The sequence below is a fragment of the Taeniopygia guttata genome, chromosome 1A (genome assembly GCF_048771995.1).
Source record: "Taeniopygia guttata chromosome 1A, bTaeGut7.mat, whole genome shotgun sequence".
Lineage (NCBI taxonomy): Eukaryota > Metazoa > Chordata > Aves > Passeriformes > Estrildidae > Taeniopygia > Taeniopygia guttata.
The window spans coordinates 43,371,749-43,396,206 of NC_133025.1; the positions used below are offsets into that span (position 1 = coordinate 43,371,749).

At 43.2% G+C, this 24,458-nt stretch overlaps 1 protein-coding gene across 2 annotated transcripts in view; it reads left to right on the forward strand.

Annotated features, from left to right (window-relative positions):
- Nucleotides 1-1,845, forward strand: part of CRADD (CASP2 and RIPK1 domain containing adaptor with death domain) — an 89,507-nt gene extending 87,662 nt beyond the window's left edge. For both annotated transcript variants that reach the window (XM_030261290.4, XM_072923206.1), the window contains exon 3: nucleotides 1,329-1,845. In XM_030261290.4, coding sequence (XP_030117150.3) covers nucleotides 1,329-1,624 — 296 coding nt within the window. In that variant the 3' untranslated portion in view covers nucleotides 1,625-1,845. The remainder of the gene's footprint in view (nucleotides 1-1,328) is intronic.
- The last annotated feature ends 22,613 nt before the right edge of the window (nucleotides 1,846-24,458 follow it).

Genomic DNA, 24,458 nt, shown 5'->3' on the forward strand with positions numbered 1-24,458 from the left:
AATCTAATTATTTTAGTCATCTTCTTTCCAGTGAAACAGTTTGTATTTTAGAAGTTTCTATTTCTCTTCTCAGTACTAATTAATCATAGCATATTTAGTTCAGGAGGTGTTACCCGTAGTTAGGTGAGCTGGATCCTACACAGCACGTTTCTGAATACTACTGTATTCTCACTTGGCTGCTAACACTGTTTGTATTAATACTTTTGGGGTTTTCTTTTAATTATCAGATTATCCTGGGGAACACAAAAAGAGATCAGTTGTGTATGCAACAAAAGCTTGATTCAGTCTCTACAAGATTTTTACTGCTGATAATTACAGCTATCTTAATGCTTCCTATAAAGGCTGTTTTGGTAGTTGTATTGATCCTGTCCTCCTCATGTACTAGTTCAACGTGAAGCATCTTTTTGGATAAAGAGTGCATTCTCTTGGGTACGTGAACAATCCTAAGGGGCTTAACATCAGGCAAGAATCTCTGAGAAAAAATGGGACTTCCTTGCATTCTTCTGAAACATCTTCAGGGAGGTCAGATGAATGGAGCTGTGGCACATACATACCTGATTTCAGGAATGTTGCAAGAACTGAGAACGAGAACTGAGGGATAAGGAAGCATAATTTGTATTTGTGAACAGTGTTGATGCCCTGTTCATTTGGGTTCACCTGAACCATTCTTAGGGATTCATTCAAATAGAGGAAAAGCCCTCAAGGCTGGTCTCCTCAAGATGAGTTTGCCATATATGACAGGGCAGAAAGGGTAAGTAGCATCTTAGAACAGAATTTCCTGTGAACAACTCTCAGGAAAAAAAAATAGCGTAATACCTATTAACTAAGGAATCAGAGTTATTTCTGAAATGTATAAACAGAGTCACAGAATATGAGTAATAAGGTATTATTGGTCCCATGTTTGTCACTTGTCACTGTATCATACTGGTGCAAGCACATTGAGGATGATGGCTGCTGGAAACGGGTTCCCTGAAAACCTTTCTTGTTCACTACCCCGAAATCTATAATTACTTTTGGAAGTCTTTGCTTTGGTGTACAGCTCTGATGTCTGGATTACTGACATCCAAAACCGCAAGGCTCCCTAGTATGGTCTACTGAGCATTAGTTTTCCTCTGATTAGTCTTCTGGTTGATTATGTAATTAATTTTTCTAGGTAAATACATATTCTGTTTCTTTAATGAATTCTTGCACCTCAGCTTTGCTCATGCTTATTCCCTCCTTTGTCAAGGTTATTAATTAAAGAGTTAATTCCCATTAACTCTTGCATCATTGCCTAGTGACACACGTGCTTTTTCTTTATCTTTTTTTTTTTTTCCCCTGTTTTATAGGCTTAACTGAAGTTGCACCGTGCATTTTGAAGATGTCACCAACAGATCAGCAGTTGAACAAGCTGGCGAGGAGGCTGGGACCTGAATGGGAGCATGTAGCTCTGTGCTTGGGTTTGTCCCATACTGACATCTATCGATGTAAAGTCAATCACCCGCACAACCTGCAGTCACAGATCGTAGCTGCATTTGTCCTGTGGAAACAGCGGCTGGGGAAAAAAGCAACAATCCAAAGTCTGCACTCCAGTCTGATAGCAGAGGAAGTGGATCCTTCAGTGATACAGTACATGCTTGAGTAAAGCCATGCTATTTATTCAGAGTGTCCACATATTTTGTTAAACTAAGTAAAGAGGATGGAAATGTATGTTGAAGATTGGATGCTTCAAGCTGTAAAAAAAGTGGGGTTGGGAACTGTGATTTTATTAAGCTGAAACATTCCAGTTTTCTGTGGTATCTTGTGACTTGTAATTCTTTTCATGCCAGATTAATTTTTAGCAGGCATTAAAAAAATGGATCACTTTTTCCTGTTCCTTTTTGTGCTATTTCAGTGGGGATATAAAGTGACAAAGTTCTTGCAAGCAAGCAGGCCTGCAGTGAGTTCAGCAAGGTTTTCGATTTCACTGAGGGAATAAGACTGGATTTAACTTATTTTCTGGACTATGTATGGAGCCTTTTTACTGCTGTTTCATGCTAGTTCCCTGATATTACAGCAAGAAATGAGACTAATCACCATTACTAATTTAACAATTTTACAAAAGTTATTGCAGGTGGCTAATTTCACATTTAGAAAAGTTTCAGCACATACAGTTTCTTGCTAGGATAGGTGGTTGCCACTTTGATCTGCCTTTGAAAAAGGCCCTAAGTGGAAGTAGCAGGAATGCAGTGTGCCTGTGAGGGTTTCTGCTATTATAATTTAGGTGTAGGTTTCTGCAGGCAGGCCCTATGTGCATATGCCTTGTCACAGGTGGGGAGTTTTCAGGGAAGACACACAGTAAAAAAGTGACCAGAAGTAGGCAGGAACTGATCAAACTGAGCAAGAAGCAGCCTAAAACAGGAGACAACTTCTAAGTTGTCCATGTTTGTCTCTGCTAATAAAGTGGGAGACCTTGAGTGCCTGCAGAGTCTTTGAACTGTGCTCGATATCCAGGCAGCCTTGTTTAATGGTGAGGTCAAGCATCCGTAGGCACATTGCTCTGGCCATTGCACACCCAACAGGGAAGTGAATTCTGCAGGTCCTTTCTGGTCAAGATGTTCCCAATGCTCTTCCTCCAGCTTCCCTCCAGCCGTCCACCAGGCTCATTGGCTTTCTACCAGCTTTTCTGCACCTAGTGGGGGCAGCTTTGACACTGCTATCCTCAGTTCTTTGCCAGTGTAATTGTACCTCCAATGACGATAAGATTTTATGCAGAAAAACAGTGAAGCTTGTGCTCTTCTCCTCCTTGCCTTCTGTCATGGAGATTTTATTCCTGCTGGGGAAAAAATACTGAGGTCTTTGCTGGCCAGGCAAGGGAGGATCAGTCTGCAGGATACCCAAAAGCAGTGGGAATGACCAGATGCTCTCTGAGGCCTAATGATAAGAGGCAGAATACATTTGAATTCTCTCTGAGCAGTTTGCTGTACAGTAAATGAAGAACAGAATTTTGATGCTGAGTTTCTAGATCTATTTATGAGCAAGTTACTTTAGACAGTTTCATCTACAGAATCATTGCCAAAGAACTTCCCATCCTGCAAAATTTGCTCTAATTTCACAGCATAACAGCCTTGTCTGAAGTTTTTACTGGGGCGAGAATGAACTTCACTGCTTTTAATTTTTAAAACTTTGTTCTTTTAATATGCAAACTTTGAAATACATGGGAAATTAGAAAGACAAAAGAGATTTAAAAGAAATCCTATAATGCCTTGGTTTTTAGAAGCATGGAAACAGAAGATATATTCTGGCAGGATCTGGCTCCTGCAGGTTCTGAAGCAATCTGGTAATTTTGGTTTTAATCTTCTGTATAGAGTTCCAACCTTCAGTAAATTGTGACACTGTTATACCTGACTGAGATCTTAACTAGGCATATCCCACTTCCAGAGATTAACTATATCAAAAAATTCCAGTTAAACAAGGTTAATCAATTTAGGGTTTGGGTTTGTTTTTTTGGTTGTTTTTTTTTTTTTTTAATGATGCTTTAATGCCAACATGTTCTTTTTTAGGTGGAAAGCCATCCCAGAGCAGGTGTACAGACATTTGGCAAATTCATATGAGCACAGCCCAGCACAGGGAGTGAGATGAGAATTTTGAAGCAATTCTGACAGTGAGACTGACAGGAGCGTGGTTTGCATATTAGGGAAGAGAGGCAGTCTTCCTGGCAGCAGTTTGGAGGAAAAAAAGCTAAAGATCGTTGACAGGAGGAACTACTGAAAAATGTGATGTAGAGGAAGAAGTTGACTCCCAGTGTCATAAATGTTAGTACCTTATCTTGCTCTGAACCAACAAGGACCAAGTCCAAACACAGACTGGCCTTCAAGGCAGTTCATCCCCAGTTAACTTAGAATGAGCACAGTGCTCCAAGGAGGCAACCAGTCTGGGCAGTAAAGTAATGTAATGTGCACACTCACATGACCCTAGTACCTTCTTCTCTGGGTGAACTTTGCATTTCATGTCATGAAATCATAGGATGGTTTGGGTTGAAAAGGACTTCCAAGATGATCTAGCTCCAGCACATCTGCCTTGGGCACCTTTCAATACCCCAGTTTGCTCAAAGCCCAATCCAGCCTGGCCTTGAACGCTTCCAGGAATGAGGCATCCAAACATATCTGGGCAATCTGTTCCAGTGCCTCATCACCCCCACAATTAAGAATTTCTCCCTAATATTTAATCTAAACCTACCCTCTTCCAGTTTGAAGCAACTCCTCCTTGTCCTATCAGTACATGTCCTTGTAAAAAGTCCCTCTCCAGCTTTCTTGTAGGCCCCTTTTAGGTAGTGAATGGTGCTATAAGGTCTCCCCATAGCCTTCTCTTCTCCAGGCTGAGCAGTCCCAACTATCATAGCCTTTCCTCATAGGAGAGGTGCTTCAGCCCTCTTGTCCTCTTGATGGTGCTTCTCTGGACTCACGCCAGTACTTCTGTGTCCTTCTTTATGTGGACTCCAGAACTGTTAGCAGCATTCCAGGTGGGGTCTTATGAGAGTGGAGAAGGGGTAGAGAATCACCTCCCTCAACCTGCTGGCCATGCTTCTTTTGATGCAGCCCAGGATAGGGTTGGCCAGTGTCAGGTTATCCGTAACTTATATACTTAGAGTCTTGTTAATGGTTACGAAAAGAACCTTCAGTAGATATGAAATTTCATGCCAAATAAGGCTTCCTTTCAATCCAGATATCTGTCTGAGTATCTACTGTGGGCCGCTAGAAACCTGATGGGTGAGTATCATTTCAGGTAATTTCTCCATCTTCTTTAGGTGCGCTAAAAGGTACAACCCTTGCACCTGGTACTAAAATTATAGGAGCCACAGCTAGGCAAGGATTATAAAACCTGGCCTCTCATATTGTAGAGCAAAGCATACAATTAATAATTTATAGTTGCTTTCAGATTCCCAGGGCCTAAATGAACGCTGTAATACTTGAGTTCCAAATATTGAAGGAAGAGGTTTACTTGTTTTATGAGATTGTTTCCATTGCTGATATTTTTAAATTAATGGAAATGTTTCTATTAGACTCTTCATTTTTATTAAAGCTTGTTTTTGGTCTACACAAATGCAGGGATACATTTAACTGACAGTAGTATTCCTTTAACCCAGTGGATTTTTTAATCCACTTAAAAATATTTTTCTTCTGTATGTAATGCTTTATTTTGCACAAGGATGCAATTAAGACAATTTAATTCTTCAGATGTATAGTAAGGCCTCTTATTCTCTCATAGAATACTCAGAAGATCTTAAAATGTTTCTTCTTTTCTGCTAATTTAAGACCAGATGTTAGTTACTTAAATCTTGTGGACAAGTCTGCGATTTGAGTGTTGTTCAGGACTGAGGCAACTCAGTGAGTTTCTCCATCTCTCCCTTTGCCTCCAACTCCCTTGTGCCAAAGTCTGGGTGATGACAGGAGACTTGCACAGGAGCTCCTGTCCTCCCTGCCCAGTGTGCTTCCAGGACTGGTGCAGGGGGCAGGCTGACTTCCAGGGGAACCCCAGTTCCATCTCTTGTGGTGAGGTGAGCAGCCACTTTAGGCTTTGGGATGGAGCGTGAGTTTGGCAAAGGTGAGCCAGCAGAAACTTCTCTCTGATGTGTTCAGGTTTCTTAATCGATCTTGAAAAATCCTCACTAGTGAAACTGGTATTATTGCTATCTACTTAGCTGTGGAAGAGTTTAGGAGCTCCAAGACAGGAAAGCATAAATGTGGCCACTGCTGGAGCTTCCACCGAAACAGATGTCATAACTTCCAGTCCTTGGAAGAAAACATCCCAGTTAACTCTTCTAAGTGGTAAAGAAGCTCTATTAAAAAACTAAAACTAAAAAAAAACCCCTGTTTTGTACTCTGCAGGTACAGGTGGACACTTAGCATGGCAATAGGCAAGACCTAAGAGCACTAATTCTCACCTGCATAAGCTGGTTGAATGATCACAAAGGAAGGAACTTCTCAGGGTAAAAGCATGTCAGACTGCCAGCATTTAAGAATGGCTGGAGAGTAAAATGAAAATACAGTCATATGTGAGCCACATCTCCCAGATATAGTGGGGGAAATTTCCATCTGGAGTCATATTTTATGATAGTCATTGATCTATGGAATAAAACATTTTGCAAAGAAAATAAGAAAAATAAACAATGTCATATTATATTCACAGAAAATAAAAGGCATGCTCATCTTATGCTAAATGTGGTCATGCCGCCAATTTTGTTTATTACTTGAAAGGAAAACAGTCTCTCAGATCTAATCTGTTTATAAGCTTCCATATTATCTCCATAGACATAGACCAATGTCAAGACATAGTAGAAGTAGAGCTAAAAGGACAGTTGATAAAACCTTAGTCTGTTTACAGTGAATATTCAAAATCTTTGTCCAGATTTCCCTAAATGAAAAGAATTTTAACTTTCAAAGTGTCTTTCTGTCATCTAAGATCTGAAAGTAAATCCAGTGATTTGGCTTTTTTTCTCCCCAAATGCATTGTCTTTTTTAACTGATGACCTGAGAAAAAAGAGCATTTGTCAGAAACAAAAAAAGAAGATTAAAAAATTAGTATGTGTTTTAGCAGAATTCACTTTTGAACCTAGTATTTTAGTTGTGAAAAAAGATTAATTGCAATTTCCCTGTAAAACTGGTGGGTAGAGCTGATGATAGCACAGGAAGATTCCTGTCTCTTCTGCAGGAAGAGACTGCATTAAAACATCTGTAGACAATACAGGTACCATTTCTGAAGCCAATGTCTGCTCCAAGCCCAAACAGCAAAGAGACAAGAAGTCTCTTATTAACTTCAGTGCGCTTTGGATTAGGCCTTCTTTAATTGGAACCTACTGAAGCATGGTACTTTTACTATCTCCTTTTGAAAAAGCAGTCTTTTTGGATTTGAGGCAATCAAAAGGAAAGGGAGTTTGTGGATGTAGTAAGCTATGGGGTCCTCTTTTCACTGCCACAAGTAACTGTTTTGCACTATTCACTTCAAAGTAAGTACCATGAAAAGGAAAAAAAATAGAAAAGTGGAGCAATTCAGCAAAGGATATTGGTAAATTTCCAAAACCAAGATAATTTTGAGTTTTGGAATGAGAATAATCCTATAAAACCTGTGATTTGATGTCTCAGGAGACTATTAATACATTTATGGGCTTTTCCACCTTGAGATCAAGGTTGCAAAGGCTCTGTTGACCCAAAAGAATCACAATGTATTAGCAATCTCTGGGTTTTCTTTCTTCTTTTTTTACAGCTTTCACATTGACCCACACAGAATCAGCCCTTGCCATCAGACTTTGGAAAGGGCAGGCAGGATCAAATGAGCCAAGTACTTGAACTGGCCTCAGGCCATGAGAGGGACAAACCCCTTAGACCCTGGGGCAGAGGCAGAGTAGGTACTGTGCTTTGCTATGGCTGCTGAGATTTGTGCAGAGAGGTCACTGGCTTCTCAGGATGACAGCCACACCTTTGCCACACCAGCAACAAGTTCATTCACATGGAGAGGATGCACAGAGACCTCAACAGCTCCCTGCAGCATATGCTCAAAGGCCATTTCACTGGCTGGTGAGTTACTCCTCTCTCTTGTGAGGGCTGTCCTGAGGAATATGTGCCTAGGCATAATATTTAACTGCCCAAGGTCCTGTTCCTGCATGACAGTCACCTCCATGAACAGGCTCATGGCAGGTTAGGACAACACCTTAGCTAGGAGCACTGCTCAAGCTTAGTGCCCATCAGCAGTGTTCCTAGTTGAAGATCTAATTCTGGAGTCAGGATTAATTTTTGGTTAACAATATCTCTTTTTTTCTTAAATTCAGAATTGGTCCAGCACTTCCTCTCTGGTTTGGGTTCTGTGCTGGTAGAGGAAATTTTTCCCTGCCATTTGGGTGCTTGCACTTGGTTATTTGGCAGCTCTTAAGTAAGCCTGCCCGTGGCATGTAGCTCAGGTGTGGTCCTCAAATATTAGCCCTTCTGACTTTGAAAGTGTGCAATCATTCTACTGCCTGCAACTTCTGCATGTCACTGTTCACTGTGTTTTCAATCATTAGCTATTTTATTGTTACTTATTGTACTTGTCTATCTTTGCATCACTAACTTTGGGTTATCCTGAAGAGAATAATTCAATTCTCCATGGAAACTAGAGTGGGGTGTTTCTGGGGTTTTTCACATGTACACCGAACACCATTCTCTTGGAAGCAGGCATACAGAAATTCTTACACTGCTTCAATGTTTATTTTGATTTTTTACTGATACTTTCTCCATCAGGAGGGTGAAGCTTCCCAGCTTCACCTTGTGAGCTCCTAGGAAGGGCTGGGAATGTTTCCACTTGATTGAGACCAGTCAGGATGAGCTAACAACCACATCTGCCACCATGGCATCTTAACAGCAGCAGTGGTGGGGACTCATGGCACAGTCATTGCCCTTGAACACCCAACAGACACACAGTACTCTGTAAAAAAAAAGGATATAAAGACATACTAGCAGGAAAATACAGCATTTAATTTAATTATCTAAAGCAGGCACACCTCAGTGAAACTGCCTTTATGAGGTACTTTTATTTTTATGGACATATTTGATAAACTTTGTTTAAATAAGAAAGCAATTGAGTAACTAGAGCATGTGGAGACTTCTGATAAGGATCCGTCTTTCAGGTTATTAAACAAACTGCATAGCAAGTGCTCAATTATTCTTCGAAATGCTTAAGCAACACCTTTGGTTAAGGTTCCCATCTAGAATTACCTCCCAGTAAGTTGCCTCCCAGTAATTTCCAAGAAGCAGCATGCAAACAGCACACACCCTGTTCTGGATAATAAAGACTTCTGAGAAAAATCTTAGGATTAATAAACAAGCCACTAAGGCACCTGGGAAACCAAACCTTCTGAAGGAATTTTACTTGCCTCTCACTGGACTCTCTGTGGCTTTGAGTCTGATGTCTGCATTGTGAAATGAGCCTCAATAATTACATATTCTTGCTCTTCATTTCTGGCCCTGACTACAACATTTGAGAAACCACTTCAGACTGCAGCTTGTAGAGTGATGCAGACTTTTGGTGAGCAAAGTTCAATGAAGTCATAGTGAGCCTGAGATTGTGCACACTTCGGGTTGTTGTCAAAGCAAACAGCCAATGTACAGCAAGCAGGGGGAGGCCCAAAATCCTCTGCAGAGCAAAGAGGAACTCTGAGGAGCATGGTTGTGCTTCTTAGTCATGGTACAAAACATGTCAACATGGGCCTTGAAGAGGCAACCAGAAGAGGCAACCAGAAGTTTACGTCCTTGTGATACACTTAGGTTTTCTCACCCACTACCGAATATGTGGGTCCTACAGAACTCTGAAAAAAGGAAATCCACTAAACCCCTGAAACTAGTTGTCTAAAGCAAGAGCCACATAATATCAGCAGGCAAGACTAATAACAAAGATCTGAAGAAAATCACAGGGGAAATGAAGTCTTGAGTTGGGCTGACCAGTTAGCTGTGAGTTTGATGTCTGTGATTTCTCTGTTTCAGCTGCAGACTTGGCTCCTTGTGAGGAGTTGTTGGTTTCCCTGCTTCCATGTCAGCTTGGGCCTCTGGTGAGTCACCTGTTGTGCATCTGGTAAAGCCAGGGAATAACAAGCAGGTCAGAGAGAGATGTGTGTGAATAAGCATGTAGAGGACAAGAATAAAGGGGGTCAAGAGAGGAGGGAATATGCTTCAGAGCTCCCAAAGAGCTCTCTCCCAGTGCTGCCCCAGGTCCCTGCCTGCTGGTCTCCTGTCCTTGGATGCCAGCACATGCCACAGAAAGTAGGATTTTTCGTTCTCTTTTTTTCTCTTCCGAGGCAGACACTACCAACACATCAGATTTAATTCTGAAATCCAGCTGACAGGATGGCTCTAGGTTTAACATGCTTTCCTATAAGAAGGGACATTGCTCACAGGGCACCCAGCTGCAATTTCCAAAAGCTAATCCCACAAGGCGTGCATCCTGGCAAGGTGACAAGCCATAAGTGATGAAGCAAAGCTGTCCCCCAAGGGAAGCACCAGTAGGCACTTGGCCACACACAGCCGACAGCAGCAAACACTTGTGAACACACTGCACTCACCCAGCAGGGGCTGAGGGGGTGCAGAGTACCCACTGTCCTACTACACAGGGGACAGGAGTGCTCTGCCAGTATCAGCATGTGAAACATGCAGGGCTGGACAATGAGGCTTGGCCATCCCATCCAGGTCCCCCTGATGGTTTCACACCATGGGCTGGGGACAGGTCTAAATGCCCAAGGTATTTGGGACAGTTCTGGTGGAGCTGGAGGGTGTCATGGGAAGGTCGGGCTCCATTGGCTGGAGAAACCTGCTTGGTCTGAGGCTGTGAGGGGCTTGCTCAGCTCTGGTATGGGCCTGTGGGTCAAAGCACAGCCTTGTTTCAATACATTGGCAACCAAAATAGCTGGTTCCTTGGGAACCAAATTAACTCAACAGAAGTATCAGCTGCTTCAAAATCTCTCTCAACTGTCCCATCTTAAAAATGCAGGTTGTTCTCTGAAGTTTTATAAAATGATAGAATCATGGAATAGTTTAGGTTGGAAGAGATCTTTAAAGGCCATCCAGTCCAGCCCATTGCAATCAGCTGGGAAAAACTAGACCAGTTTGCTCAGAGACCTGTCCAACCTGGCCGTGAATGGACTGGGGCATTTACCACCTCCCAGGCAATCTGTTCCAAACTTGGAAGAGAGTAAGGAAATGAGTACTTGGAAGTGAGTACTAGACCCAGTACAGAGGATGTGTTCCTGCTCATTCCTCACAGCGTGTCCTTGCTGTATGCCCAAGCTGAGCCTGCTGCATGGCTGGTACCACTGTGCCTCCCCCACCATGGACAGTGTGGGTTTGTGTAGACACTCAGGGTGAACCACAGTGGCTCATACTTCTGACGAGCCCTGCAGAAATCCAACAACAGTTGGGTTTAAGTAGTGTATTCACCACTATGTAGTGGTGAATGCCACTTCTCCGGCAGACATTTCTAAGATAATGCCATTGTGTTCTCCTACATGAGCATGTTGGCGAACACTTATGTTTTTAAAAGCTATTACTGCAACAAAGTGGGAGTGCTGCACAATAGCAAGCCAGAAGTGCAGCAGATCAGAAGAGGCAGATGCAGGGTTGCCACATTCACTGCTGTGACCTCTGGGATCATAAGCTTGGTAGGAGAAAGAGGAAAAGAAGAGTGACACAGTTTAACAGTGGCTATAACTAATATGGTAGGAAAAATCCAGACCTAATGTATGAGAGATGATCATATGACATAACAGAATTGCTCATCTGTTAAGCATTACTAAATGCTTACTATACTAAGCATTGCTGATCTCCAGGAAATGTACCTAGGTGAAGTTGAAGATTTTTAAATGTAAAACTGATGGCATAAATCAAACTCTCTTTAGGCTCCTGCAATAAGAGGAGAAAAGGAAATTGCTTTTCAGCCCAGAAAGCATGCTCCTGGTAACTGATAAACTGGCTGTGACTCTCTGCAGAAAGCATGATGAATAGTGAGAAAGCAAGTATCAGAACTATAGCAAGCCTCCAAAATGACAAAGGGAATGACAGCAGCTCTTGCTGGAGAAATCTGGGGCCACAGGAGATCCCCGTGGAAGGAGATGGGTGCAGTGGGTGGGAAGGAGAACTGCACCATGTATGTAAGGGATCAGAGAATATCTAGTTTGGAACTGCATATCATCCAGGGACTTTCCTGTGTCACTGTAGCTGCTTAACCCTGGAGCCAGAAAAGATTCACGAGGAAACCCAAAGGTACCAACACATTTCCACTGTGCCAGCCAAAACATGAGCTGCACCCTTACTGAGGTCGAGAATGAGGAGGATGTGAGTTTGAAGAAAAGAAGCTGTACAAGATGGAGACCTGACATTATCCTTTCACCAGATTCACTGACTTTTAGCTAATGATTAGGCATGTCTCCTACACTTCTCCTATGGACAGCAGAATGAAGGTGAGCCTTTTGGCAGGCAGTTCAGCCCACTTGTCAGGTAGAAGTGTGTGATATCTTCTAGAAGGATTTCTTTTCTAGTCATCTATACTAGAAGGAGTATAGATGACTAGCTTTGGCCAAACATTCAGTGTTATAAAGCCAACTAACTTTAGAGATCTCCCACAGTGACACCTGCGTCAGAGCTGATCCCTGTCACATGCTTTTACAGTCAAGGGAGAGAAGGCAGTGCCTTTTGGGTGCAATTAATCTGCCTTTTCTTATGCTTTTTTCCTAGGATGAGATGAATTCTCACCCCGGTGACTATAATTGATGCCCAGATCATCCATAGGTGTGTACATTAATTTAGATTCCATCCCTTGTGTCAAATCAATGCCCCCACCCTCCGCGAAAGTACTGATTTTGGAGACAAGATGTTGTCAGCTCCTGATGCTTCTGGCTGTCAATGCTGATGGCTGCTGCATTAATTCTGCCATCTCACCAGCTGTAGACGTCCTGATAAGGTGAATTTCAGGGAAGCCTTTCTGGGGGCAATAAAGGGTTCATGTATCTAATAAAAGGAAATTGAAACTTGGTAGACAAGCTTCCTTGGAAAAATACCTACTCTGTTTGTCTAAACAGTTCATGCACAGCAAGAGGGATTCTGGAACAAAATGCAGCCTTGTAATCGAGTTCTAGTCCCAGCTGTGTAAAAACACGGAGTGGATCCCTGCTATAAAAATAGATCTTTCGGAGGAAAGATTCAGAGCAAAGACGAGGGTGCCCAACAAAAGTGGGCAGCAAAAATGCCCAGCAATAGATTGTATATGTCACCTTGACAAGATACTTAACTGTCTGCTTTGCAGCACTTCTGAGCAAATACGTTCCATTTTGTGCCCTGTGAGAAGTTCAATGGTTTGGCTTCACCTCACCACCCCTGCCACCCTCTATGCCCTTTGTTGCTAGAATTTTAAAAACTTGAATTTGGAATAGGCTTGCTTTTCCTCATGTCTGTGTGTCTCACCTCAGTTCCATTGAAAGTCATGACACATAACAGAGAAACAGCTGTGCAGGAAACTTCAGGCATCTGTTTAATATTAATTGCATGTATTCCTAAAAAGTCATAGCATGTTTTTAAAATTTCACTGCACATCTGGTGCGTCACTGCTAAGGGTTGTGTTTTTTTTAGAAGATTTTATCTGTGAGTCACTGAGAACTATCAGCCACAAGCTGTCCAGATACTGAGGAGATGCACAGGCAAGTAAAATGGAAGAGATGTTTCTAAACAGTTTCTAAAATCCCACAGCTCTGAACAAAATGACAAAGCAACACTGACTGTTAGCTGCCCATCAGCAGACACCAAGCTATAGGAAATGTAGATTTAGGAAAGGATATTCTATTAATAAATACTGTATGGTTTAGTAGATACATCTTCCATGTGAATCCTGTCCCAGACTGTAGGCTAGAATTTCTTTTTCAGCTAGAGGACAATCAGTTCTCCTGCAGTTACCCAAAACCCCACAACTTGTCCCCTTCTGCTATACCCATTCCCCCTCTTACACTGACCTACTTGTATTTAGCCATAAATGGCTTTTCTTGATGACTCAGCAAGTCCTGCATAAAGAAAAGTGGTCTCTAGAGGATCAGGTGAAACATGTGCTCTTCAACTGGACACAGCTCTGCAAAGTCTCCTCTTGCAGGAGGCCCTCCTGCTGCTCAACACTGCACTAGAATCAAGGAGCATGGAATTGCAGCCTCCACTGCCAGGGTAGGAACCCAGACCTCAGGAGGGCATGGCAGCTAGTCCCACTGGCATCCATGAGCTCCTGAAAATTACATCGTCTTTGAGAAGCTTTTTAAGAATGATTGATTGATTGAATGAATGAACAAATGCTTGAGAAAAGACTTTTGCACATTTTTCTGTATGTCACCCCCTAAAAGGTAAGGACCCCAGAAAGTGTTGCTTTGAACGACTCCTTCTTTATTTTAGAGACTACTTTTTCAAGAGTTCCTCTTGCATACTGCTCATGACAGAGTGTTTCTCATTGTCAGCTGTTTGAAATATTGAGTGGTCACAACCAGTAATTAAGTCAGTAACAAATGATGATTTGAAATGTTTATTAATGCCTCTAAAAAAGCACTAGAAGACATACATTTGGAAAAACACAGCTTTGCCACATTCACTGCTTCACTTCACAGCAGTGAATGTGGCAGAGCAGGTGCACCCCACAGTGAGCTCAGTGTCAGCACCCCTTGCACCAGTAAACAAAGTCTTGATATTTTTACAGATATAGATGAAATTTAACTCCTGTCAGAGTGCAAGTACATTATTTGTGGATAACCATGAAGCGGGACAACATAGAACCTGCAAAGCATTGTTTAAAAATAACTTTAGTTAACAGCTGCATTCACAGGCTGCAGAAGAAAAAGAAAAATAGTATTTAACCTGCAGAATTGCCACAGCCCAAATGCTGAGGCAAGGGCAGCTCTTTGTGCTACATCCTAGTTAAAAACCCAGGCTGTACTTCCAGGGCTTTATCCATCTCCAAGTATTGAGGATGGACATGAAGATAAGCCCTGCTTTTGCTCCTCTCATTGGACAGGGACAGGGAGCATTACATGGCTGCGTTGGTGGTAACAGCACATACCTTCTAGGTTGTGCTGTTACAGAAACAAAGATCCTTCAGCGAGATAAGGAGTTATCTAGGCCAGAATTAAAAGCATCCAGCCATTCTAAAACTCTCTGAACATGGATATAAAATACCTATTGTGGGCAGAAGAGCAAGCTTGACCCTTAAGCTCAGATGCAATGGGGTCCTGAGATCTCCCTCCTCTGCCTCCAGGCTGGTTGGAACACTGCAGAGCTAGGCTGCGGAACTCTGCGTGGAACAAACTTAAGTGCTTTTCTAATATGAAGCAACTTTCCTCCCTGACTGGTGCCCTGAGGGTACAGTCCTTGGCAGTTTCTACCTGCCAAAACTGGTAAACAGAGGTTAGGAAGATTGAATGACTGTCCCTGCTCCCAAACCCTCCCCATTGCTGCCGGGGGGGGGGGGGTAGGGGGGGGGGGGGGGGGGTGGGGGTCCTGGCACATGGCAGCACTTCTTCACCTGCCCTGGCTCAGGGCATTGTCCAAGACATTGTCCAAGACCTTTTCCTCAGTTAGCAAGAGATGCCAGGATCCACCCCAAGAACAGTGAAGGCAACAGATCTACCATGGCAATTATCACCAGAAACAGGTTAAACACAGGAGAAGCTCAAAAGAAATCACCCAACATGGATCTTGGGGTTTTGCCTCACCAGAGTGCCTCACCTTAAAAATCTTTCTCCTAGCATGACTTCACCCTGAGCTTCCTCACTGCTGGCTAACGACAACATGATGCAAAAGCTAAAAGCCCATCTCTAGCGTATGCTTGTATAGGACAAGCAGGGACAGCAGAGTTGGACAGCCGAGTGTCACGCACACTCCTGTCTCTGTACATGCACAGGATTTTCATGGCACTGATGCTTGTGTGCAAAGGGGGCAGCTCTGTAATTTACAGTCTGGGGACATTTGTCTTCACACAGCAATTGTTCTGGCAGCACGAGACAACCATGGTACTGCTGCCAGAAGGGAAATACAATTCCCAGCACACAATTCCTCTGGCCACTTCAGTGCAGAGCAGGTTGGACACAGGCTGGTGTGCCTCTGAAGCCAGTGGGTGGGGAGGCTGAGGCAGTGGGGAGCCTGGGCACAGAGCAAAGGCAAATGCCAAGGCATTGCAAGAGAGGGAGCGAGCGGTGCACGGCACGCAGAACAAGATCTGTTCAATTCCATCAGTCAGCACTCTCTTCCAGAAGATGACCTATTGAACATTTCCAGGAATAGCTGTGCCAAGCCTGTCAACTGTTTCTTGGAAATACACTCAAGAAAAATGGCTTCCCTCCAGTAGGGATCTACAGAAAGCCTGGACTGGATCAAGGCTGCAGTCAGTTGCTGAGTTGGTGATGCTGTTGCATCAGCTCATTCAGGAGCAGAGGATGCAGGGGGCCTGGAGGAAAGGCTGCCCTTTCTCCCTCTTCCCTCCATCAAATGGTATCAATAGGGAGGGAAGCTGTGATTTCTTTTTTTCAAATTGCCTCAGCTCACTTGTATGCTTATCCTTATTTGCAATCTCCAGCAGTAAGCAGATAAGAAAACCTGCAGTGCTGCACGTGAGTCGGCTGCCAGCCCAACACACAACCTACCTCAAATAGACCAGCAGGGAAAGGGGTTGTACATCACAGGCGATGGGGTGTACCTGCTTGGACCTGTCCCCGTAGTGCACACCAGGGCCTGCACACCTGCCACTGCTAAACCCACCCCTCTTTTGCTAGCTGCAACCAGCAAAGTACAAAACAAGATTGTGCACTGACCAGAGCTGAAATTGAAGCCTTGCAGCTCTGGTGCAGCAGGTGGCTTTTGCAAAGTGGGGATCCAAGTCCCTCTTCGTGGCTCCCCAGTCGTTTTCCCCCAGTCGCTTTCAGATCACTCTCCAACATGCATCTGAGTGAACAAACACCATGGAAATTAGTGTTTCCCCACTGCAGTTGCTGCTTTGCCCTGTGAGAGAGACTGTAGGGATGCCTTTTCAAGTTTCTCTGGATTTACTCCAGATCTGGATTTGCATTGGGTCCTTCCTGACGGGTTACAAATAAACCAAAGTAATGGGCTTTGGCATTGCTTGGCAGACTGTTAATAGGATATAGAGCCTTTCATTTCTGGATCATTAATTCAAACCAGCCCAGATCAGTAGTGGTCACATTTTGTTGCAGTGTAATAGCTGTATAATAACCTCTCTGAACAGAATTAGTGAGTCCATCACCACAATTTTTATTAATGATAATAACTTGTGTTGGCTTTCTCAGCAAAGGAGCCCACGACTGATTATGCCCCAAAGCTGGGGCTCCCTGGAGGAGCAGGGGCAGGTGGTAGCTGTTTCTGCATCAGCCCAGAGCAGTCCCTGGGGCTGTTCCTCTGTTCCATTTACAAGGTGAACCTCCCCAGCATGCAGACAAAGACCACCTGAGCAGTAAGCATCTCTGTGGCTATTAAAAATCAAGCTCCAGATGTAGCCTCCAGCTTAAAAAGTCCCCACAGTGCCTGCTTGAGTGTGGAAGTGTAGGATTGCTCTGCATTTGCTTTCTTTCCTTATATTCTTTCCAAACCATCTGTTAGGTGAGTCTCTGAGTCAGGACACAGGGCTGCCCAAGTCTCGGCCAGGCCTGTGTTTGACCTGAGGGATGCTTTTTCTTTCATTTTTTTTTACCTTCTGATATTCTGAAACCTTCAAAGGGGACATTAATGATATGCAATGTGCTTGTGTATAATCCATTCACACTTTTACCCCTAAATTCACACATGGAATTGTATATATTGCACACATCCATCATTTGTCTTCATTTTTGTAATAGCCCAATAATTTAAAAACTCTATGAATGATTTATATTTTTTTTCTGAGGAAGGAGGGCTAGACTTCTTTCTTTTTCTCTTTCTGTGTCAAATCCAGTTAGCTGGCTACCATGTAATTTCAAAAATTAATTAAAATAAGCTTTCTGTTTTCCTGGGAGGAATATTTTCATTTTTCTTTCTGGGTGTGGTCAGAATTTTTGGCAGCACTTTGCTGAACTAAAGCAAAGTGTCTGACTAATGCAGCAAACAGGCTAGTACATCATGCCATTTGCAGAGATTATTCATTTCATATCATCAGTTCACATAATTTGTAATTTGTTGTAGTGACTATAGAGAGCCCCAGAGCTTGATGATCAGTCCACTTTACATGTAGATGTTTTCAACACAAGACAGAGGGCACTGGGAGGGAAAAGAAAAATACTATGGAAACATATATAAAATGGGGAGGGAGGACTCATCTACATCAGTGTCAGGGTCGATAAAGGAATTTATATACAAGGAGAGCTGTTCATTAATGGGCTGTCTGCAGCAGAGTAATCTGTCACAGCTGATGGTTTTCCCTTCTTTGCATCACTAACTGTGCCACTCCAAATCTCATTTTTGAAAAAAAATATAATTATCAAATTTATTGTTCCTTTACAAAAGAACCTATTTATGAAATGTGTGAATAGGACCATAGGCATCTGCTGGTTGCCTTGCCAATATCCTTCTAGGTGATGATACCTTACCCACCATGATGTCTGCCAATAAGGGCTGCATTTATCCCTCATTCTTCAAGTTTTCCTGGTATGGAGGCATTGTTTTGGGTATCAATTTGCACCATTATATCTGAGTGTTTGTTCCTCAAGTCTTGCCCTGACCTCTTTCTCCTGTTTTCTACAGTTGCTGACTACCCATTGTGGGCCTAGTCTTGAGCTTTAGCACCTTCAAGTGAGAATCAGAGAGCTGAAATATGATGAAGGAGCAGGATTTGAGCCTTGGGGACCCTGTTTTGAATACAGGGAGATTTTGAGATCCCTTGTTTCCCACAGAGCTCCCTTCTCAGTGCATTAACAATGCAGAGGTGTTAATGAACAGCCTGGCAGCACAGGGGACTGTGGTTTTGAAGGCCAGAATCTCAGACAGAGACAGTAGGAAGCTCTTTTAGTTGCTATGTGCAAGCAGTTTAAAACTGGACACAAAATCAATAAGATCACTTGCAAACACTTCAAGCACTGAGTGAAACACTTCAAACACTGCGTGCTTGAGGAGCCATTGGAATAGCAACCACAAATGCAATTTGTGTAATACAAAAGCTTATGTGTGGCACTATCAACTGGGATAAATTTTGCATATGAAGGAGCTTAGGATTTTGGAAGCCAGAAGTAGTAAATACAGTAAACAACTGGAAGCCTAAGTAAAGCATGAATTCTGTAAGGTGTTTAGATAGATCTCAGCTCTATTTAGACAATCATCCATATGTGGTGACATAGGAAATAAGCCCTTTGAGGGACAAAAGCAGAGTTGCAAAGTTATCATGGTCTATTATGGAAGCTGCCATTTGTGTGTCACAGTCAGGAGTACAAAATTAAGCTGACAGGAAGCTTTCCTGGGCAGTAACAGCAAAATCCTCTAGCAAAAGCATGGACAAAGTTATATCAGTAGTTTAACTCATGAGTATATAAAAATTCCTGTGCGTGCTTATTTTTGGGAAGACCATGCTGATTCCAGCTACCCACAACCCCTTTCACTGCCACTGGAAGTGGCTGTTGGGTGCATGTGGGGTACTGGGTCATGTAAGGCTGGAGCACTGATAGCTAAAGGGGTGGGGATTATGCTGGGGCATGAGCCTTGCATTGAGCAGCCCTGCTCAATGTCTGCAGTTCTGCAGGGCAGGTGTGACAGAGGAGGCTGTGCCTGGCCCCAGCCGGGCAGAACGGCAGCCCTGCACTAGGCATGTACAAAGGACCTTGGGGTGGGCCAGCGTGAGGCAGAAGGTGTCTGTGAGTCTACAGAGTCCATGAGATGTGACTGCTCAGATATGGCTGGAGCAAGGCTGAGGTTGGATGTTGAAAATCAGCATTGGTGGCTGCTGATTTGCACTTACAAATTCTTTCAGCAGCAATTTCTTAAGGGTACAGGAACAACACCCTCCATGACTCTCCAAGTTTTGGTCTGGCTTACTTTTAAACCATGAGATTTTAAGTGGGAAAAGGCTCAACACAACCCTTGGGTTAATTTCTGAAGCAACCAGCAAGAAAGCTAATTGTACTGACCTTGGTGACAGTGTTGGTAATTTGATCACTTATTCTCTGAGAAGTGCGCTGACATCAGCAACTTGTGTCCCATGGGTGATGAAACAGCCATCCTGGGAGATAAACCTTTGGTCACCACCACCAAATCCTAGCTTTCGGTCTTCAATTCTGCCATCTAGTGACATGACATTGCCAAATCTTCATGGGCGCCAAGGGATTGCTCTGTACGCAGTCTAAATGATGTGTAGGCGTATCTAGCTAGGTCAAAAGAGGTAACCCACAAAGGGTAACACCCATGTCCCTTTCACCCAAGCCTTTCTCTTGACTGTACAAAACACCACCTTTGGCATATTGATCAATCCCCATTTAGGAAAGTTGCAATATGGATGTCTTTCACATTTCCAACAGCTCTTGTGCAAAGCAGCTGTTGCGTATCCCTCCAAAGATGGTACATTTTAAGCAGAGGTAGTAGTGCTCAATGAGCTCCAAGGCACTTTGAGATCCTCAGCTGACACATACTATAAGAATGAACTGTATCATTGTTATTTGAGTACAGATATAAAAATTGTTTCCTTGTACAAGTCTGCTGGGCTAATCAGTTTGATGTTTCCCATCATTTAAAGGAGACTAATTATTTTATTCTGCCAACACCCCTGCTTGGAATTCAGACTTTTATCAGTCTCTCCTGCAGAAAACCACAAAAGCCAGTTTGCAAATTCTTTGCAAATGAAACCAGTTTCTTCATTTTATGACTAGCAGTAAGTTGTTTTGTAGATGGATTTCATACGGTAATTTCATTTATGGAACTGTGAAATCCCTATGTGTGTATCCCCTTCTTTATAAATTTGTTCAGGTTGATTGAATTCCGCCAAATTTGACAGTGAGGTAGAAATCTCAAAGATCTTACAAGCAGCTGCAGAGAGGAAAGAGGCCCAAATTAGTTCCCTTTTTGAGAGGAAAGCTTCTATTATCACAGTTAAGCAATAATTTTGTTTAAATTATTTTAAATAGCTCTAAACAGCATAGAATCTTCTGCCTTCTGTCCAGGTCACAGTGGAGGGACACTGAAAGCAGTAGGTACAGGAGAGGATAAGGCTGTGAGAGGAGTGAGATATCTAGAAACTGTCAGAGAAATTGAAAGTCTTGTAGCAAGGTGTTGTCACTGGCACTTGAAGATGGGTGCTGGACTTACTGTGATATAAGGAATAAAGATGGAGGAAGGAAGAGACAGAGAATGCCAATCCCCAAGGAAGTGGCTTGTCCTTTCTTTTGCTGCACCTGGAACAACACGTACCTCTGACAAACTTTACGCTAATCTTCCACTCCTCATCTTCTCCCTACCAAGCAGCAACTGCCCATAGGCCCTGCTGATGATTCAGAGGATTATCTATTCATCTCCTGTTAGAAAAGTTTGCTTTCCAGACAACACTGCCTCGCTACCATTGACAACAAATCGCCTGTACACTGTTCTGTAGAGAAAAGACATAATTTTTTTACCCTTCTTCTTGCAGACTATGACATTCATGAAGTCCTCTAGGGCCACATGACTGAGGCCCTATTTGTGCATGCCAGCAGTTTTCCTTTCTCCTGTTAGAGAGGACTCTTCTCTCTGCACTGCTGCTCCTTTCTGAGCCATCATGATTATGTCCACATCAATGGTGTGAGCTGCTGCAGGGCTTCTCTCAGGACCAGACTTGCTTGTGCTGCGTGTGAGACAGCAAGTACAGCAGCCTATGTGGCCAGGACTCCTTCTCCAAAACTTTCCTGCCTGCCTGGAAGACCAGGGGACCTCCAGCTGACAATGCTTCAGAGATCTGACTCCTCTCAGGAGCTAATCCACTAAACATCTTGTGTTCCCAGTGCCCTTTACTCTTTGACATAAGGAAGTGCCTTAATTAAAATCCCTTAGTTTAGTCTGATAGACTACTTTCTAAGGAATAGCCACTTAATTCAAGCTTCCTAATCAAGTAACACTTGTATCGACAGTGCTAATGGAACATACTGGACTGACATAAAAAAGCATGAACTGCAGCATTAATGGCAACTTCATGCCTGTTTATGTGAAAAGGACTCGTTTTTGATTTCTCTTTCTGCTTTTTTTCTGTGGTTGTCTTGAAGGGTAATTTTGAAAATCAGATGTCTTCTGCCATACTCACATAAGATATTTCTGTTTGAAATCTCTCAGAATTGCAGAGATGTATTTATAACAAAAAGGATTAAAAAACCACAAGAAAACAACTATAAAAACATGGCCTAAAACCAGAGAGATTTGAGTGCTGTCAACAAGAAAAAGATGAGCTTCAGATCTGAGACACATTTCAATGTTTGCCATCTCACATGTGACTAGGTCTGGGTCTGGAATGAAAGCTCGATTTCCCTGGAAGCTTTAGGGATAAAACCCTGGGAGATGGCTTCAAGCTTTCTGTGCGCTTTATCGCCCATAGTGTTTTGGAGCAGCGTAAGGACATGAGCAGATGCTGTGTTGTAATGTCACACCCTGGCCACCCACTCACCCTTTGCACAAGTGCTGGAGGTGGGTGGCATGGGAAGGAGGCATGGGAAGCACATCCTGCCTGGGGCCTGTCCAGGCACCTTGTTTGGGCTCGAGCACTTCTGCCTGCGTCTGTCATCTCCTGCTTGAAGCAGAAGATGATGTGCTGAAATGGCTGCTGGAGGCAGTCCTGAGCCTTCTACAGATCTTGCTGCCTAGTTTAAGGGAAAACATTACCTGTGCATATGCATACACATTACTGCAAATGGCCATAGAAAATCACAGACATCTTATCTGAAAAATATATGGGGTTTTTTGAGTCTCCCATTCCTTGAGATTTTCAAGTTTTGTGGCCCAAAGAATATGGCATCTTCCCATTTCAAGCTACTGATAGCCACAACACCTGTTTTCCCCCTTCTCTTAAGCCCAGGTCCCCACCAACAGATTTCTTGTGTTTCCCTCTTCCACTGCTCACACTGAGTAACTGCTTGCTTATCCCAAAATTATAAACTCTGTGCCTTTACTCACTGAACCAGGTACCCAAAACAGTAAAGACAGCACAATGAAATCTTTCTTCACTATGTTATGGATAAAGAGAAATTAAAACAAGATTCACAGAGACAACACAAAAGGACAAGGCAGTAGCTACGCCCTTTGCAAATATAACACACACTCAGAGAACGTGGGAAGTTTTCACAAACTCTCTCAGATGGGTCTTTCTATCTCACTTGCTCACAGCCTTTCCTCCTGTCAAGCATGGGGTGCACCTTCTCTCCCCATGGCCCTACATATGGATGTACCCACAGAACCACACAACCACGCAGGGGATCATAGTGGACTCCTGGTGCTTACCCAGATAACCTGAAGGCTGCAGCAACTTCACAGAGTCAAAGCACTTGTCCAGAAGTCTTTACAATTCCAAGGGTCCTGCATCACCTTTGCAGGCACCTGTAGAGATAAAAATTTAGAACAGCATTTATATGTGCTGGTGAAGATGTGAAGCTGCCATGCATAAAGGCTTTTTATAGCACACATTACTTGTTCCCCCATGCACTTGGCAAGGAGCCTTATGCTCTTTCTCACCAGGAAGGGAACACAGCAGTTTTGATAGCCTTATCAAGCAAGCAGCCAAAAATTCACATTCTTGTTCAGCTTTTACAAAAATACAAGAAAGAAAGGTAGCTTGTGGAAAAAATAGCAATCAGGTGAGTCAGTCTGACAAGCTGGCTGCACCTGTCCAAGTGGCAAGCAACAAAGAGAAATCTGCAGTGATTCTGTGAAAACCACCAAGACACAATGACAAGAGAAAACAAATCCTTAGAAAAGCAAAGTTCACCCCACAGAGTGCATCTCTGCCTCGACCAAGCATGTCTTCACAGTCAGGAGCAAACATGCAAGAAAGTCCTTGTCCCAAAACCCATACCAACATAGACCATATAATATATTCTGCAGTCCCAAGCCCATTCCACTACTACCACAATGGTCTGTCACTGTGCTCCCACCAGCTTAATGTGTTGTGGTCAGCAAAGTGCTTACACAGCTGTCTCACACCCATGGCACACTGGCAGAGGAGAGTGAATCTCCTGCTTATCTGACAGACCTGATCTGAAGCAGGTGTGGAACCTAACACACACTGGGACCACTAGTGCCTAGGCCTGTTCTCTTGTTCCACCACTGCACTGCCTTTTATTTCCCTTCTGTCCTGACACGGCTTTCACCCAGGCAGGGCTGGTTTTGGAATGGGCATGGAATGGTAGCAAATTGCCGCTCCTTAATTTTGCCTATGGAGGTAGCAAGAGTTGAGAGGGGTCTCAAAGGGCCACCTGAGTGTTTGGAAAAAAGCCCGTGTTGACTGTCTTGTAGCTCACACCTAGGGTGGTCTCCAGATTTTCTGTACAGTGGTCCTCACTACAATAATTAAATAATCGATATTAATTAAAAAAAAAACCACAAGAGAGCGAGGATCACAACTGCTGCTTTGTGGGCTTGCTGACCTTTGTGAGAGTCTTGAAATGTGGGCTGCATTTCAGAGATAAATGTGTCCCAAGATGGTGCAGTGTCTCAAGAGAGAAGCTGCAACCCATCAGGGATAACTGCTCTAACAAGAATTCCCTATTCATTCCCAAAACCTGCTGGCTGGGCAGAGAACAGGAATGTTTGCTATCACACCCAAGAATTATCTTCTCAGATAACACCGTCAGTTATGCAAAATCGCAATAAACATTTTTTCTTTTAGTAAGTCTGTAAAAGCTGATGCTTTCATCAGACAAGCTCCTCTATTTAAAGCTAGTGCTAGTGAGGCAAAGCAGACAGCAGCATCAAGTAGCAGCCTGCCCCCAAACAGTCCTGCTACCTCTGTCCCATCAAAGACAAAGTGTAATTTTCCAATGT